Here is a 16,854-nt window from a genome sequence, read left to right on the forward strand (position 1 = left end):
GCATTACTCATTTAATCATTCCAATACTGGAACTATTATCCTCAAATTAATCTTTACAGTCAATGGAATCTCAATCACAATGCCAAGCAGATAAAGCTGGTTCTAATTTATATGGAAAATAAAATCTCTCACCAGGCTACATTCATCAAAAATTTATAAAGAAAAAGGTTGAAAATTTTGACATCAAAATTTTAAAATTATATATAACAAATGAAATTGTAAACCACAGGTTAGTCAAAGATATATAAAACATAATACGTAAAAAAGCTCCTACAAATCAATTTTTAGTAAGTAAAATAAAGTTTGAAGAGATGTTCAAACTCAGTATTAATAATCAAGGAAATGAAAATTAAAAGAAAAGTGCGAGAACCAGCAATTCTACTCCTAGGTATATACCCAAAAGACATGAATAAACACTTTCACCAAAAGACATTTACTAGAATGTTCACAGCAACATTATTCATAATAACCAAAACTGGAAACCATCCAAATGCCCAAATACTAGAAACAATTTTAAAACTGTAGTATCTATATATAATTTAATAGAACAAAAATGAACAATCTATAACTACTTGTAACAATATGTATGAACTTCATAAACATAAAACAATAAAAAGAAACTGGACACAAAAGAGTTCATACTGCATGATTTCACTTATATCAAGTATAAAAAGAAAACTAATTTATGGTAATTAACTGAAGGGCAGAGAGGAACACAAAGTGGGGCTTTCTGGGGTGCTGGTAATATGTGGTTTCTTAATCTGGGTGCTGATTACATGAATACAATCAATTTGAGAAAATTCATCAAGATACTATGTATATTTTCCTGCATGCATATTATACTTCAATGTAACATATAAAAAATTACAGTATCATTTCATAGCCACCAAACTGACAAAAATCAGTCTGTCAATATCAGATGTGATGTGGAAAATCCAACTCTACTGGTGAGAGTATAAACTGTTACAATCTCTTTCAAGAAAAATCCAGTAAAACTGAAATCCACAATAGAGCAATTACACCAGAGAAAGTCTCACAGGTTTGCCAGGAAACATTTATAAAGGAGGTTTTAAACTCATTTATAACAATGAAAAATTGGAAATAAGCCCATCCATCAACAGGAGAATCGATACACTATAGCATGTTTACTGTGTGGTATATTACACATTAGTTAACATGAATCATTTAGATTTATATGTACCAACATGGACATATTTCTAACAGAATGATGAGAAAAAAAAATTTGTAGAAAAATATAAATAACAGATTAACACTTATAAAAACACATAAAACAGTAGTATATTTTATGTGTAAAACAGATATCATTATGCAATATTATTTTACACATAAAATATAAAAGAACATGTAAAAATATATAAGAACATGATTGAACGTATGCTTATCAAAGTCATGATCGCGGTTAGCTCTGGGGAGAAATGGAATATGATAATAAGCCTTGGAAGGGGGATATGGGGCACTTGAATCTTATCTGTGATTTTTTTTAACTGAAAAAAATGACAAGACATGGTAGAGACACAATTTTTTAATATTTCAATATGTTCTGTACTTTCCTGGTTTAAATAAACTTTTAAAATATTCCTTTATGTTCGTTTTAAATTGATACATAACTGTTGTACCTATTTATGGTATATATGTGAGTTTTCATACATGCATACAATGTCTAATGATCAAATCCGGGTAACTGGGATCAAGTCAAGGTAACTGGGATATTCTAAATCCTCTCTTCTAGCTATTTGCAAATACACAATATATTGTTGTTAACGACATTCACCCTACTCTGCTCCTGAACATTAGAACTTATTCCTTCTCTCTAACTGTATTTTTGTACCTATTAACCAACCACTCTTCCTCTCCCCCTCCCACTATCCTTACAAGTCTCTGGTAATCACTATTCTATTTACTATCTCCATGAAATCAATTTTTTAGTTCCCATATATGAGTGATATTTGTCTCTGTCCCTGGTTTATTTTATTTCAGTTAACATCATGTCCTTCAGTTCTATCCATGTTTCTGCCAATAACAATATTTCATTCTTTTTTAGGGATGAATAATATTCTATTGTGTATGTACCACATTTTCTTTACTCATTCATCTGTTGATGGATACTTAAGTTGATTCCATATCTTGGTGTTGTGGATATGGCTATGATAAACTTGAGAATGCAGGCATCTCTCTGACATACAGATTTCCTTTCTTTTTGATACATATACCCAGAAGTGGAACTGCTAGATCATGTGGCAGTTCCATTTTCAGTTTTTTGAGTCACCTTCATACAAATGAAAAATCTACGTTTTCCATAATTGCTGTACTAATTTACATTTCCACTATCCATGTATGAGCATTCCCCTTTCTCCACATTCTCCCCAGCATCTGTTATGACTCTGCAATCAGTATGCACTGTATGTGTCTTACTTTACTCATCTGCTTTCTAATTCATTACTTACCAACAGGGTAGGTATGATTCTTATTAAAAAAATCTTTTAACAATTTTACTTTGATTATTACAAAATGTCACTGAAGAATCTAGAACATAGGTGTAAATGTACGCTCAATTTTCACAAGAGTTTCAGAATAAGGAAACAATGTTGTTTAGTTCAGACTTCTTATAAAACATAATCTGAATATATATTCATATTATATATTTAAAAAACCCGATTCTCCCCTTTATCCTAGCAGTTATTATCCAAAACAAGTTCACTAATTTAGTAATAAATCGAAGTATTTCCATTGTGAAGTAATCCATTTCTTTTCTTTTGTTCCTTCTTCATTTGCCAATATATTCTAGTAACTTGCTCATTTTTAAAGTGATGCATTTTAAATACACACACAGACACACGAATAAGGCAAAGACAAAGAATGGTGGGTTTCTGAGATCCAGATGAGTCTGACATCAAAGCCTCAAAAGAGAAAAACCAGGTTTTGTTAATTTATACAGCATTAATCCTCGAAATTATTGGTACTTTAACCAAAGTTCAATGCTTAGTTCTAATAATATATATGTATGGTTTAATCTCTTGACCAAAATCAGAAATTGGAGTGAAAGTTATAAACATAACGATAGCAGCTAGATATAAAAATTGAGGGCAAGAAGTAGACATGTTATTTACAACCACAACAACAAAACAAGACCACAGCAAACAGGGCAATCAAAGGAGAAAGCCCTTTGTTCTCTTCAATGGCCTGAGGGTTGGAGCAAAGGATATTGTGAAGAAGGTGTGTCTACAATTTAGTCTTTTCTTGGTAAAGTGTCAGATATTCATAAGGATCACTCTTAGTTGTCAAGAACAGGTTAAATTACAGGTAGCATGTGCTGTTAAATGGGAAGATAATATTTGCCAGAAAGATTGCTGCCAAAAATGGTTAAAATTTAAAACATGTCATATAACAGCAGCTAATAAAAAAATGTTTGGAAAAGACTTTTCTGGAGTAATGTAGTCATCAAAGATGCTAAGCCAAAGAAGCACTATTTTATGTAGAATTTAGAAGATGATTTGAGTAAGCCAGCACATTTGCTCAAAAATAAAAAATCTAAAGTGTATTTGTTTTTCCAGTGATATTTTATCAGTAAATATTATCAAATAAATAAGAAATTCAGTGGTTTTCCTAATTCACAAAGTCAAAGAGCCACTCAAATCCAATTTAAAAATGTGAAAAAGTTCTGAATAGACGTTTTTCAAAAGTAGACATATGAATAGCAAACAGGTATATGAAAAGGTGCTCAACATCATGGATCATCAGAGAAATGCAAATCAAAACTACACTGAGATACCATCTCTCCCCAGTTAACATGGCTTTTATCCAAAAGACAGGCAATAACAAATGTTGGAGAGGATGTGGAGAAAAGGGAACACTTGTACACTGTTAGTGAGAATGTAAATTTAGTACAGCCACTCTGGAGAGAACAGTATGGAGCTTCCCCAAAAAACTGAAACTAGAACTCAATATGATCCAACAATCCCACTGCTACGGATATACCCAAAAGAAAGGAAATTAGTACATCAAAGAGATATCTGCACTCTCATGTTTATTGCAGCACTATTCACAATAGCCAAGATTTGGAAGCAACCTAAGTGTCCATCAACAGATGAGTGGACAAAGAAAATGTGGTATATAAACACAAGGTAGTACTATTTAACCATAAAAAACACTGAGATCCTATCATTTGCAACAACAAGGATGTAACTGGAGGATATTATGTTAAGTGAAAGAAGCCAGGCACCAAAAGACCAACTTCACATGTTGTCACTCATTTGTGGGAGCTAAAAATTAAAACAATTGAACTCATGAAGATAGAGCGTACAATGCTGGTTACTAGAGACTGGGAAGGGTAGTCAGGGAGAGTGGGTGGGAAATGGGATGGTTAGTTGGCACAAAAATATAATTAGATACAAGAGATCTACTATTTGATAGCACAACAGGGTGGCTACAGTTGGCGATAATTTTTTGTATACTTTAACAACTGAGGGAGTATAACTGGAGTGCTCATAACACAAAGAAAGGATACATGCTTGAGATGATGGAGACCCCATTTACCCTGTGATTATTATTACACATTGTAGGCCTGTATCAAAACAACTCATGTACTCCATACATATACCTACTATCTACCCATAAAATTTTTAAAAAAAATTTAAATAGGAACAAAAAGAAAAAGAAGAGCCACTCATTTTGAAAAGAACAAGACTTTTCACTATGTTGTTCTGAAAAACTAATGAAAAGACAACACAAATTTTAATATCTAAGAATTAAAGACCTACCTTTCCCACCTTGGTTCATGGCACCGGTATCTCGTCCACACTGTCCTTTATTATTTACACCAAATGTCCACACCTCTCCATTCTTCATTAAAACACAAGTGTGAGCTTTGCCCATAGCTACCTGAGTTACAAAATGGCCCTTCAAATCAGTTACCAAACCTATAGGAAAGAAACAAATTTAGTAAAAACAACAAAAAGGCCCTTCTGAGCCTAGTAAAAGAACTACCTCAATGCAGAACCGTTTATCTCTGGGGCAAAATAACTCAACAAAATGAGAAATAAATAGCCAAAAGACTGGCAGAGTATCACTGAATTAACTTTGTAACTTTGTAATGTAGCTTCACTGAATCCTAAAACATTATCATCCAGACTTGGGACATATCTTTACTGTAGCTTTCTCTCAAGCTTACTTCTCCTGAATGCTTCCTCCAAATGGTAATACCTCTCCACAGTACTCTCAAACTTTTCTGGTCTAAGCACAAAGGAGTCCATAAATAATTTATTTTACCTGCTTTGACCTGCCTCAGCAAAACAAAGTAAAATACTTGCCATAGTATATTGACATGAAATTGTTTATGTAGAAACCAGTGAGACTTTTCAAAACAGTATTTTTTAATCCTTTTCAACCTACAATGCTTTCTTCCACAATCCAATACACAGTTATTTTCTAAACTTCACTTATTCATGTATTACTTTCATTATACTTGTCATATCCAAGTGCCACTCATATTATCTATTTAATATGTTTTGTATCAACTCTAAATTGATTGAAGCATCTTTAACCTTATCAAGTAGTAATAACATTAACAATCAAAGATTACTATTTTTCCAATATACATTAAAATAAAAACATGTTATCAAGTATTTGTTTTATTTAAATTACAAATAGTATCAATCTCATATTATGCTTTGGGAAAACTGTTCTACATTATTAGCTCAGATATCACTACCTTAAGGTGGCCTTCACTTTCACCTTTCACTAGTTTAGGTCTTTTTGAAAATTATACCTCAAAAATTTCCACTTTTAATATTTAGCACATTTGAAAAAGGTAAGTGTGTGTGTATATATATAAAACAGTAGTTATTTATTATTATTATTAACAGTACTAGCTGACATGTTTTGAGACCTTACATGATGTGCTAAGCATTTCTTAAGTTCTACCTCCTATAATCTTCATAACAACTATATGAAGCAGGTGCTATCATTATCTATTTTTTGCAGGTAGAAAAAAACAAAAAGAAAACTCTTAAACGTTTAGTAAACTTTACCCAGTTAAAGGTTAAGTTAACTGTTACCCAATTAAAAGCGTTGGTGCCAAGGGCCATGCGTGGTGGCTCACGCCTGTATTCCCAGCACTTTAGGAGGCTGAGGCGAGTGTATCACTTGAGGTCAGGAGTTCGAGACCAGCCTGGCCAACACAGTGAAACCTCGTCTCTACTAAAAATACAAAAAATACAAAAAATTAGCTGGGTGTTGTGGCACGTGCCTATAATCTCAGCTACTTGGGAGGCTGAGGTGGGACAATCGCTGGAACCTAGGAGGCAGAGGTTGCAGTAAGCTGAGATTGTGCCACTGCACTCCAGCCTGGGAGACAGAGTGAGACTCCCTCTCAAAAAAAAAAGTGTTGGTGCTAGGATCTCAGTCTATGTCCATAACCATTCAATACCACTTCCCCAATATTTAAGTTCTGTAATACCCAACTGTCTCTCGGATCCTCAAAAAGGCAGTATCCAGGTCTGTCAGGTCCATCAATCACTAATGTATCACCCATGCTCAATAAATATATGTTGAAGAAATATACAAGTTTCCATCAGCTCTACCCAGTGGATGTTAGCAAGCAACAATTATATTGAATATTATTTTTAAACTGTACAAGAACCCACTCCCAAATTTTGATTTACGCTGATAGCTGCAGCCAATTGAGAATCTAAATATTACAACATTAAGCCAGTTCACTTATCATCTGGGTACACCTCCACTTAATAATTAATTGCTATAAATGTTCTACAGGTGTAATTTCCCCAGCATGGGACAATCACATAAATTTCTAATCATAAACTTCATTAATTCTAGTTTCCTTTTTTACAAAGAAACTCAAAGGCTTTACATATTTATCGCACATAAAATCCTTCCAAGTGGGATGCTTCACTCATTATATTCATTTCTAGCTGCTAGAAAGAAAATCTAGTAACCAAATCTGACAAGTTTTTGAGATTAGCATTTATAAATATAAAATGATTTAGCTAGTTCTACCCCTCACATCCACTTCTCAAACTTTTGGTTTATCAGTCACCCAGACACTAGAAAATAATTCTTGAGACCCTACAATGTGCCAGACACTGTGCTGGGCACTGGGGATAGAATAGTAAATAAGACAGATCATCCCAGCCAAACACCCTAATGGGGGAGATAAAATACTTCAACAATTATAAACTAGCTATGTCATGAAAATCACTTCTTCAGGATACTACCACTGTCCCAGGGACATGTCCCATAAGCACCTGAGTCTAGGGAAAACATCCACAGAAGTCACAGCTACAGCGAAGCTTCCCTTGCCAAGCTCTATGATTAGCTCTGCATGAAACTAGGGACAGTGCTCCTAGTGACAAGATATGACAGAAAATTTCTCTTTTGAAATATTTCACATTTGGAAGGTAATGTAAAAAATGTAGAGAAAGCATGCCACCAACATAAATTTTCTAGATATGTCTTTGTCATACATAACTAGTATTGAAACTTCTTTGCATAAAAGTAAAACTTTTTATTAACTTACTTGAACTATCAGAGTAAATGGCATCTTTTCCAAACATGTAGAGTTCTCCATCTTTAGAAATAACAGAACTACTTCCATTATTGCAGGCTGTATATACCACAATCTTTCCTTCCATCTTAATTATCTTTTTAGGTTTATAAGGTTTGGATTGCCGTCTGCTCTTAGCTTTAAAAAAGGAATTAGATTAAATCAAGACCTCTATGTACAAATAATAATAATAATGGTTTGTATATAAAGCTAAAAAAAAAACACATACTATTTGCATTTATGACACTATTTGTTTATTTTCACAAAGGCCTGGGCTTCCCAACATGTCATTTAAAATTAGTGAACCTGCTAGCCTCATCTGGTCAATTAATATTTACGCTATCATTGCTAGATCCTCATTCCCTGAAGTACATTCAAATTCTCAGTGAGTAATATTAGTTTTCTACCAAACTCCTGGAGGGCCCCATCTCTAAATTAGCTATTGCATTATTAATACCATTCTACTAACACATATCTAAAATCTCCTTTTTTTCCCAAGTTGTAATTCACATGTATTCTTGTTAGATCCTGGAAAGTAAAATAAGTTCCTCATTCATTCAACATATATTTATTAAGCAGTTACATCAAGTCAATGATATATATATAAACTTGGTGTGGTGTTATTGAAATTGATAAACTTTATCTTAATAAAGTTTTATTTTTACTAAAATAAAGCATTTATTTTTATTAAATGCATAGTTGATCACTCAACTTACTTGATTCTCCATCTTCTCCTTTACTAGCAGATCCTGTAAAGAATATGCTCCCATCTTCTGCAACTAAAAGGGCGTGAGAGCCATCGTGTCCAACTGAGAAGTGTACTATCTTTGGAGATTTTGTAATTGGTAGCTCAACCCATTTTCCTGCTGAAGGACCACCTTGTTTGATTCCAAGACTCTGGTATTTGCCAGTGTAATATATCTTATGTATTAAAAAAATAAAAAAGGAATTATGGTACTTTTTGGAATAGTGCATCAGGTTTCACATGAGGAAAAAAAAGGACATCAATATTTTATTGAAAAATAAAATTCACATAAAAACAAACTCTTTTTTACACTATTCAGCTTCTGGGAGTTGAGCAAGAAATACACATATTTTGCCAAGAAGACACAGTTCATAATAGCTTTTTCATATCTTTTATCCATTAAGTTTCCTGTCTTCAATAGGCACAATTCACAGCACCCTAAAATAATTACAATAGTAACATCAAAGATAACAGATCACCATAACAGATATAATAATAATAAAGAAGTCTGAAATATTTCGAGAATTACCAAAATGTGACACAGAGACACAAAGTGAGCACATGCTGTTAGAAAAATGATGCCAACAGACTTGCTCAACTCAGGGTTGTCACAAACCTTCAATTTGTAAAAAAAGCAATTATTTGTGAAGTGTAACAAAACTAAGCACAATAAAATGAGGCATGCCTGTACTGTTCCCTACATGAATAAAATTTTATCTTATAAAAAAAAATTTTAAATCAAAATTTAAAAGATGATTCTTCTTAAACATGCAAACTATATAAACTAATCAACAGATTGTTCTTTAATCTCTTAAATCAGAGAATGCTCATTTTTAATCCAAAGAGAATAATTTACCTTTCCATTTGCTGTTTTCATTAGCGCAAACTCTCGTCCTGCACCAAGAATTGCTGACTCCTCATCAAATCCTGTACCTGAAATACAACGAGACTAATAAATACTATTGCATTTCTAATATGAAGAATTCTAAATACAACATGCACGATTTTAAGTGATTGCAATGTCAATTCAAAATCACTAAAAAACAAGGATGACAAAATGTCATGTGCTCAAATTTTTAAAAATATTAACCATAGGTATAGTACTCCAAGGAAAGATAAAGTTATCATAATCTGTTTCTCTTGTTCCAAACCAGTACCAAATTAATTTTTTAAATATACAACAAAAAAATTTTAAAATTCAATGTCAGCAATATTCCTTGAATTAATGTATAAATGCTCAAAGTTTTATTGAGCGTTTATTAGGTACCAGGCATTATACAATTCACAAAATTTATCTCATTTGATTCTCACACCTATACCACTTGGTTTACAAATAAGCATATATAAAGGTTGGAGAGGTTAGTCCAGACACAGAGTCATTCAAGCTTGGAATAATGCCATGCAGATATTTGAATTCAAGTATTTCAGATTCTCTGCCTATGTCTTTTTCTACAGAAAAACATCTTATATAGCTACTCCATCAATTCAAATATATATATATATGTAAACATGCATATACACACACAGATCCTTATGCATATTTTCAAATTGTAAAACTATGAGTAATTGTAGCTTTACATATGGTACATTTTATGACTTTGTCCAGCTATACAAACTACTAATTAGTTTATGGGCTTTAAAAATTTTAAATCTGTAATTTCAATTCAAGATTTTTCTAGGGAAGAATTATAAAAATACTACATAATTAGAATATAGAAAGTAAAGCACTAATGCCAAGTTTATGAAATGTAATGAGATAACAGTCAAAAAAGATGGATCTTGCAAAGAACCCTACAAGTTACGGAAGGTCACTATTAAACCTGGAGTGGCATGGCAAGCCAAAACTAAAACTCTCAGGAGAACTCATGATCCTAATTACTTTTACAACATTACAAAAGTAAATAATCTAAGCCCAAGAAATACTCTGTGGTTATCTGTATTTCTCTATTCAAGTGAAAGATTACTGATCCGTGTGTAAGGCCAATTACCATTTTGACAATCTATGAGATCATTCTATAGTTACCTTGAAAATCTACTCAAGTAAAAACTTTAAAAATTTCAACGAGAGAACTATGTATATTGTTGTAATAACATTTACAACATAAGTTTTCAAATTTTTAAATAGTTGAAAAATGATGCAGCATATAAACTAATGACATTCACCAATATCCATCCATAATTCTCATTAAATTTTATTTTCTTTTGCTCTATTCAAAGCAAAAATGAGAAATTATTAGTCAATTCCTTAGAATGGTCTTCAAATATCATACTTTGTTTAAAGACTGTGTTTCCTAGTTATTTATTCATATTAATTCAAAATTATCCTTTATATTAATAGTAACAGACACAAAATAGCTGCTACAACATAAGCTGAACTGGTGAAAACACAATGTTCATTTTTAAGAGTATGAAAAATTGAAAATTAAAATATAGGGAAAACACTTAATTTGCTATCTTACTTATAATATGCAAGTCCTTTTCCAGATCGAATAGTGAGATACCACAGGCATGTAAGCATTTTCTAGCCAGTTTAAGTTGCAACTCTTGCTGTAGAACAGGTTCAGTGCTTGTGGCAAATATTCTGACAACAAAGCCATCCTAAGAAAAATAAAACATCCACAGCATTACATTACATAAAGAGGTTGTTCAAGGCTCTACAATCTATCTAATAAAAGCTAAATAATTTAAGGAAAAGGAATTCCATTTACACTAGCTACTTAAGATTCAGGATACTTACATCTCTTGAAGCAGCTATCTGATTAATATATTCTCCATCAGTGAATAAAATATTTTGACCTTCAGTGTGGCAATCTGTGCAAAAGGAAGAAAAAGTATTTATATTACAATACAAGCAAACACCTCGCAAAATGAATTTACTCCTCTGTTGAAGTCAAAATGAGAGTTCTCCACGCAATAAGGATAAACTCAAAAGGAGACTGTGCTTTTTAATAAAGAATTATAAATTAGCAGAGACTAATTCAACTAATCATACTTATTACATTTTTGCTTATATTTATAAATCTTCCATAACCAAGGACCTGAGATCCCACCTAATTTCAAAATGAATTAGTATTAGTTATAGTCTGATAGTAAACATGCACCACGATGAACAAACTATAATGTTGGTTACAATCATTTCAATACAATCACATGCAATGGAGGCAACACTCTACTCTCAGACATACATCACAGTCATTAGTGTCACAGAAAAATACAGACCTAAAGCTTCTGTATTTGACATCTATTGTGTCCAACTACAGATATCCCTTGCTTTGTAAAATGGATATTCAAAACCAGTTGTACATTTCCCACTTAGAAATTCAATATTTATTCACAGCATTTTTAGCATTTAGTGTGCTCTAAACTTTTTAAATGTTTGTCCAACACACAGCAGACAAATATATGCTTATGCTTTTATTTTTATCTCAAAGCAGTCATGTATCTTGGCTAGAATACCATATTTCATCAATACTGCATGTATCTCCATAGAATAGTACACCATATACTTTGATCAAAATAATGCACAAGCTCAATTGTAACAAGGGATACCAGTATTACAGAAGGACCACAGGAACACGTGTTAGTGATTGCTACTAAATAACACAAAACTACAAGCAAAATCAACATCAAGGATAAATTCTGCCCTTTTGGAAAAACAAATTTTCAGCAAGCAAGTTAAAAGCACACACACACACATACTTCCCAAAATAACTGCAGAAAACTAGGATGAATCTCTCCATTAATCACAATACCAAAACAAAAAATAACATTTCATTTCTAGTTGCACCTGAATCAACAAAACATAAAATTCTGATTTTGGAATGCAGTAATGGAGCCCACCCGAATAAGCTGGATTATTCTTTATCTTTACCCAGGAGCTTCATACTAGCATACTTCCTTATCATAAATATGCAAAACACAGGCAGACCCTTACCAAATAGAGAATTCAGGGATCACAAACTGGAAATAGAAACTGGGAGACAAGGCCCACTGGTAGCCCAAGAGACTTGGTAATCAAAGAGAGGAGAAATCAAAAGAAAGAGTTCCTAGTCCACTGTACAGAACACAAAGAGGCGCAAGAAAGATGCTTCTCAAGCTCTAAGCAGTAAGATTTTAAACTAAAAAGCAAAGAAGAAAAACTCATTATAATTTCAGATAAACGCAGGGGTGAGGAGTGAAGCGGCGCAAGAAGAGTAGCAAAAAGCCTCATGAACTGAGGCAACCTGTCACCAGACATGGAAAGAAAATGACATAAAGATACAATCTGTAAGATAAGCCGAGGTTTAAAGAATAAAATGACAATTATCAGAGAAAAAAAGTATGTTTTAAGTTCATCAAAACAAGATTGAAATACTTTTTAAATAAACTATACTGTAAGACAAGCTGGAACATGAAGCTCAAGGAATTACCTGATTTATTTATGTCAACTTGAAACATGGTATTCATTACCATCTATAAACCTGACAATTTACTTCTGCTCCTTGATTGGAAGGCTACAGAGCAGAGCTATTCCTACCCAGGAAAAACAAAAAGTGCTATTTGATGAAAATTCAGTCCAGGTCAAAGAAACGAGAAAATTACAAAAGGCTTCTTCAGGCTTGAGGGAGGAGTCTTCTGCCACGTGATTTCAAGATTTTCTCTTTATCCTTTCTTTATCCATCATGTAATATTTTAAGCTTGTATCTTCAGGAATATATCAAGCAACATCTGCCAGTTCTGAAGACAAATATGGGACTATCTTCCTGAAGTTTGGTTCATTCTTCACCACTAATACAGCACACACTTACGAAACACAGAAAGCCACGCTTGTATTGTTCAAAGTTGCATTTCACAAGTTAAACAAAGCAACGAGATTTAAACTGAATAAAGACATTAACGAGTAATTTTTTTATCAAGGCAGAATAAATAAAACAGCTGTAGGCACATATTTTCAAATTGTCTTATCAGTCACAGTCTCTATTAAATGTGCAGGGTTTCTCAGAAGTAAATCCTTGATATTAGTACCCATGTGTTATAGCGGACGGGATGTGTCAATTTAGAATTTTTCTTCTATGTCATTATCCTAAAATGACTGGCACAAAGACAGCACAATAGGAACGCTCATTACAGTGTAATTTATATAGCAAAACCCTGGAAGGCTTTCATTCTCAAACATTAATCAATGGGATATATTTTGTAACATTTAAGTGACATTGTAGAAGACTATTTAATGACCTAGAAATATTTTCAGAATATTAAGTGAAAGAGATAGATTAAAAAAGCAATATGTAGCATATGATCACACTTTTTTACAAGTATGGACATATACACAAAGGAAAAATACGAGAAGGATATTTACCAATATGTTCATAGTGTTTATATATGGGAAGTGGGATTATAATTATTTCAATTCATTCTTTTTTGTTCATATGATTTTTATACAACAGACATGATTACTTTCAATATATGTATAAATATGTGGGGGGAGTGTGCATGTTATTAAAAGTATTTTTTAATATTATTGTCATTATTATTATTATTATTATGACCAAAGACATGGTCCAGGACTTGTAATGAAAAACAAAACAAAACAAAACAAAACAAAAAAAACCCTGTAGACATATCTGAAAATAGATGGTTATTTTCAAAATGATTTTATTAAGTCATCTGCTTTCCAAAGCTCCTCTATTTCTGAAATGGACATGAAATGTCATATTTACTTTAACATAGTATCATGTACACTAATATGTATCTATGTATATGTAGTAAGGTTCAAATAAATGTTTGATGAAATTATTAAGATTATATTTAAAAATAAACATGCAGCCCAGGAGCAATTATTCTTCTCAATGCACTCTTCAGAAGTAGCTCTCACTTTCAGATGGTCAAATGCTTACAAGTAATATTGCTACTATGAAATTATTGACAGACACATTAGACACTCAAGATTTTAATATAAACAGCCTCAGAAAGTATCAACATTATAAACAAATTCAAAGATCTTACAATAAAGAATATGCATTTTTCCAGCATTCATCAAAATTGGAGACCTACTGCCTGATAATTTAGCAGTGATTTAAGTGAATATATAAAAGCCTCAAAATTAAAGCAAAATAAACTGTGTCCAAAGACCTTTATCAAAGTATTATTAAGAAGCATAAGAAGCATAAATGATGAAATTAAAAAAAAAATTCCTGACCCACCCTAAACTCTCTGTCTCTTTAACATAAAATAAAATAAAATTAAATTAAATTAAATAAGGAGGAAAACCCAACTGCACTGTTGTTAAAGTAAAAATAAACAGAAGGTTCTTTATACTGAGTCACATGAGAGCCAGAGTTCTGATTTTTATTAAGAGCAACACAGTTACATCACCCCACTAATTCAGCAGTGGTGGGGTGAGGTCAGAGATTAGGCCATAGACGGCCAAGTTTGAAAACAAATATTAAAACTTGTTATATTTCTATGTCTATTCTCTTGATATGTATTAACTTCACATAGACTATAAAATGCTTTGTATGTCAAGATTTTTAAAACCCTTTTATAAGCAAGCACTATCCCTTGCTAATCATTCTTTATGTATCTAAATAGCTTAACATGCACATTTCTTAAAGTTGCTTGTGGAGAAAAAATGACTACTTGAAACATACCTGGTAACATCACAGTACCATCTTGCTCCAGTGTTTCAGGGCTTATCCTTATGGCTGTCATGCTGTGGTTATTCACATCTCTATATAATAAATAACCCTGATAACAGCAAAAAGTTTTCCTGTTAAAATATTTATTACTAATTCAGCAGAAACAGCAGCCATACAGCTCCATATTACAGGTTTTTGAGGTACAATAATACATCAATATTGATGTCTAAAAGATATTAATGATTAAAAATATAAGAACATTCCTCTCAATTAGAGGAAAAGTCATACATTATTGAAAATTGATGTAACATATTCCCAGAAACATAATTAGGTATACTAAACAGGACAGTACAGGTACAAACATTTTGTTCAAAATGACCATACCACTTGCCAAGTAAATAATATGAATGATCACTGTTACTTTAACAAATACTTTAAGAAAAATAACAAGTATTGAGTTTGCTATTTGAAAATGAATAGCATAGTGGTTTCAGAAGGTGTGGTATGCCATTGAACACACTGCTATAATAATATACTTTCCACGGCATTATTTCTTAGATAAAACACAGTAGAGTGGCAAATAAAAATTTGATGAGATATTTTAAACTAAGTTCAATTTTTAAGAGACAATTACTGAGAAACTAATTTGTTATCTAAAATTTAATTTCAGGCTGGGGGTGGTGGCTCACGCCTGTAATTCCAGCACTTTGGGAGGCTGAGGCAGGTAGATCACCTGGGATTAAGAGTTTGAGACAAGCCTGGCCGGCATGGTTAAACTCGTCTCTACTAAATATACAAAAATTAGCTGGACGTGGTGGTGGGCACCTGTAATCCCAGCTACTCGGGAGGCTGAGGCAAGAGAATCGCCTGAACCTGGGAGGCGGAGGTTGCAGTGAGCTGAGATCACGCCACTGCATTCCAGCCTCAGTGACAAGAGCAAAACAACAACTCCAAAAAAAAAAAAAATTAATTTCAAATTCTCCCCAATAGGTGATACAGTAGAATTATTCTTCATGTAACAATAATAATTTCCATAGTTTTCAAAAGACTTTCAAATATCTTTTATCATTTGATCCTGACAACAAATCTCACAAGCTCAGCAAGGCAGGCATGCAGGGAAATCTTTATTCTCTATCCTTATACAAAGGAACTTGGGCTTCACTGTTCAGGTAGGTACTGTATGGAAAAAAATATTTCTAGTCCCTCTTGTCCATCCTTCATTTGCTTTTCTCCATAAGAGGAGGAGTAATGTATCCATCTGGCTGCTGACCTTGTAAAAGGCTAACACCTATCTGGCTATGTTGGTCAGGAGATAAGATCACAGCATTAAGACACAAAAGCCCAGGGCTTTTCTCTCCTGTGATTCTTTGCATATTCTTCATGCAGGTAGCTGTCTACTGAGCAGGCCAAACACTGTTTCCTAGAAAGTACTGAATCTAGACTAAAATGAAAGAGTCTGTGGTAAGAAACCCTAATTTGGCCTCAGGACATGTATACATTTCCAATTTAAATGTGCTAATGAGACTGGGTGGGGTGGCTCAGGCCTGTAATCCCAGCACTTTGGGAGGCCCAGGCGGGTGGCTCACTTGAGGTCAGGGGTTTGAGATCAACCTGGCCAAAATGACGAAACCCTGTCTCTACTAAAAATACAAAAAAATTAGCTAGGCATGGTGGCATGGGCCTTCTCAGGAAGCTGAGGCACAAGAATCACCTGAACTCAGGAGGCAGAGGTTGCAGTGAGCCAAGACTGTGCCACTCCACTCTAACCTGGGTGACACAGCGAGATTCTGTCTCAATTAAAAACAAAAAATGTGCTAATGATAAAGGTGGTCTTCAATTCTTATCTAGAGGCTCACTTACACAAGAACTCTAAAGAAGGTATGTTTAATCCCATATTAAAGCTAAATAACAGA

The 16,854-nt window shown here is 33.1% G+C and overlaps 1 protein-coding gene across 19 annotated transcripts in view; it reads right to left on the minus strand.

Annotated features, from left to right (window-relative positions):
* MYCBP2 (MYC binding protein 2) overlaps positions 1–16,854 on the minus strand; it is a 282,485-nt gene that overhangs the window by 208,435 nt on the left and 57,196 nt on the right. For all 19 annotated transcript variants that reach the window (XM_055096857.3, XM_055096853.3, XM_063595814.1 and 16 more), the window contains exons 8-14: positions 14,954–15,050; positions 11,062–11,135; positions 10,784–10,922; positions 9,181–9,257; positions 8,296–8,500; positions 7,553–7,717; positions 4,779–4,937 (exon numbers count right to left, since the gene is read on the minus strand). In XM_055096857.3, coding sequence (XP_054952832.2) covers positions 4,779–4,937; positions 7,553–7,717; positions 8,296–8,500; positions 9,181–9,257; positions 10,784–10,922; positions 11,062–11,135; positions 14,954–15,050 — 916 coding nt within the window. The remainder of the gene's footprint in view (positions 1–4,778; positions 4,938–7,552; positions 7,718–8,295; positions 8,501–9,180; positions 9,258–10,783; positions 10,923–11,061; positions 11,136–14,953; positions 15,051–16,854) is intronic.

The sequence above is a fragment of the Pan paniscus genome, chromosome 14 (genome assembly GCF_029289425.2).
Source record: "Pan paniscus chromosome 14, NHGRI_mPanPan1-v2.0_pri, whole genome shotgun sequence".
NCBI lineage: Eukaryota > Metazoa > Chordata > Mammalia > Primates > Hominidae > Pan > Pan paniscus.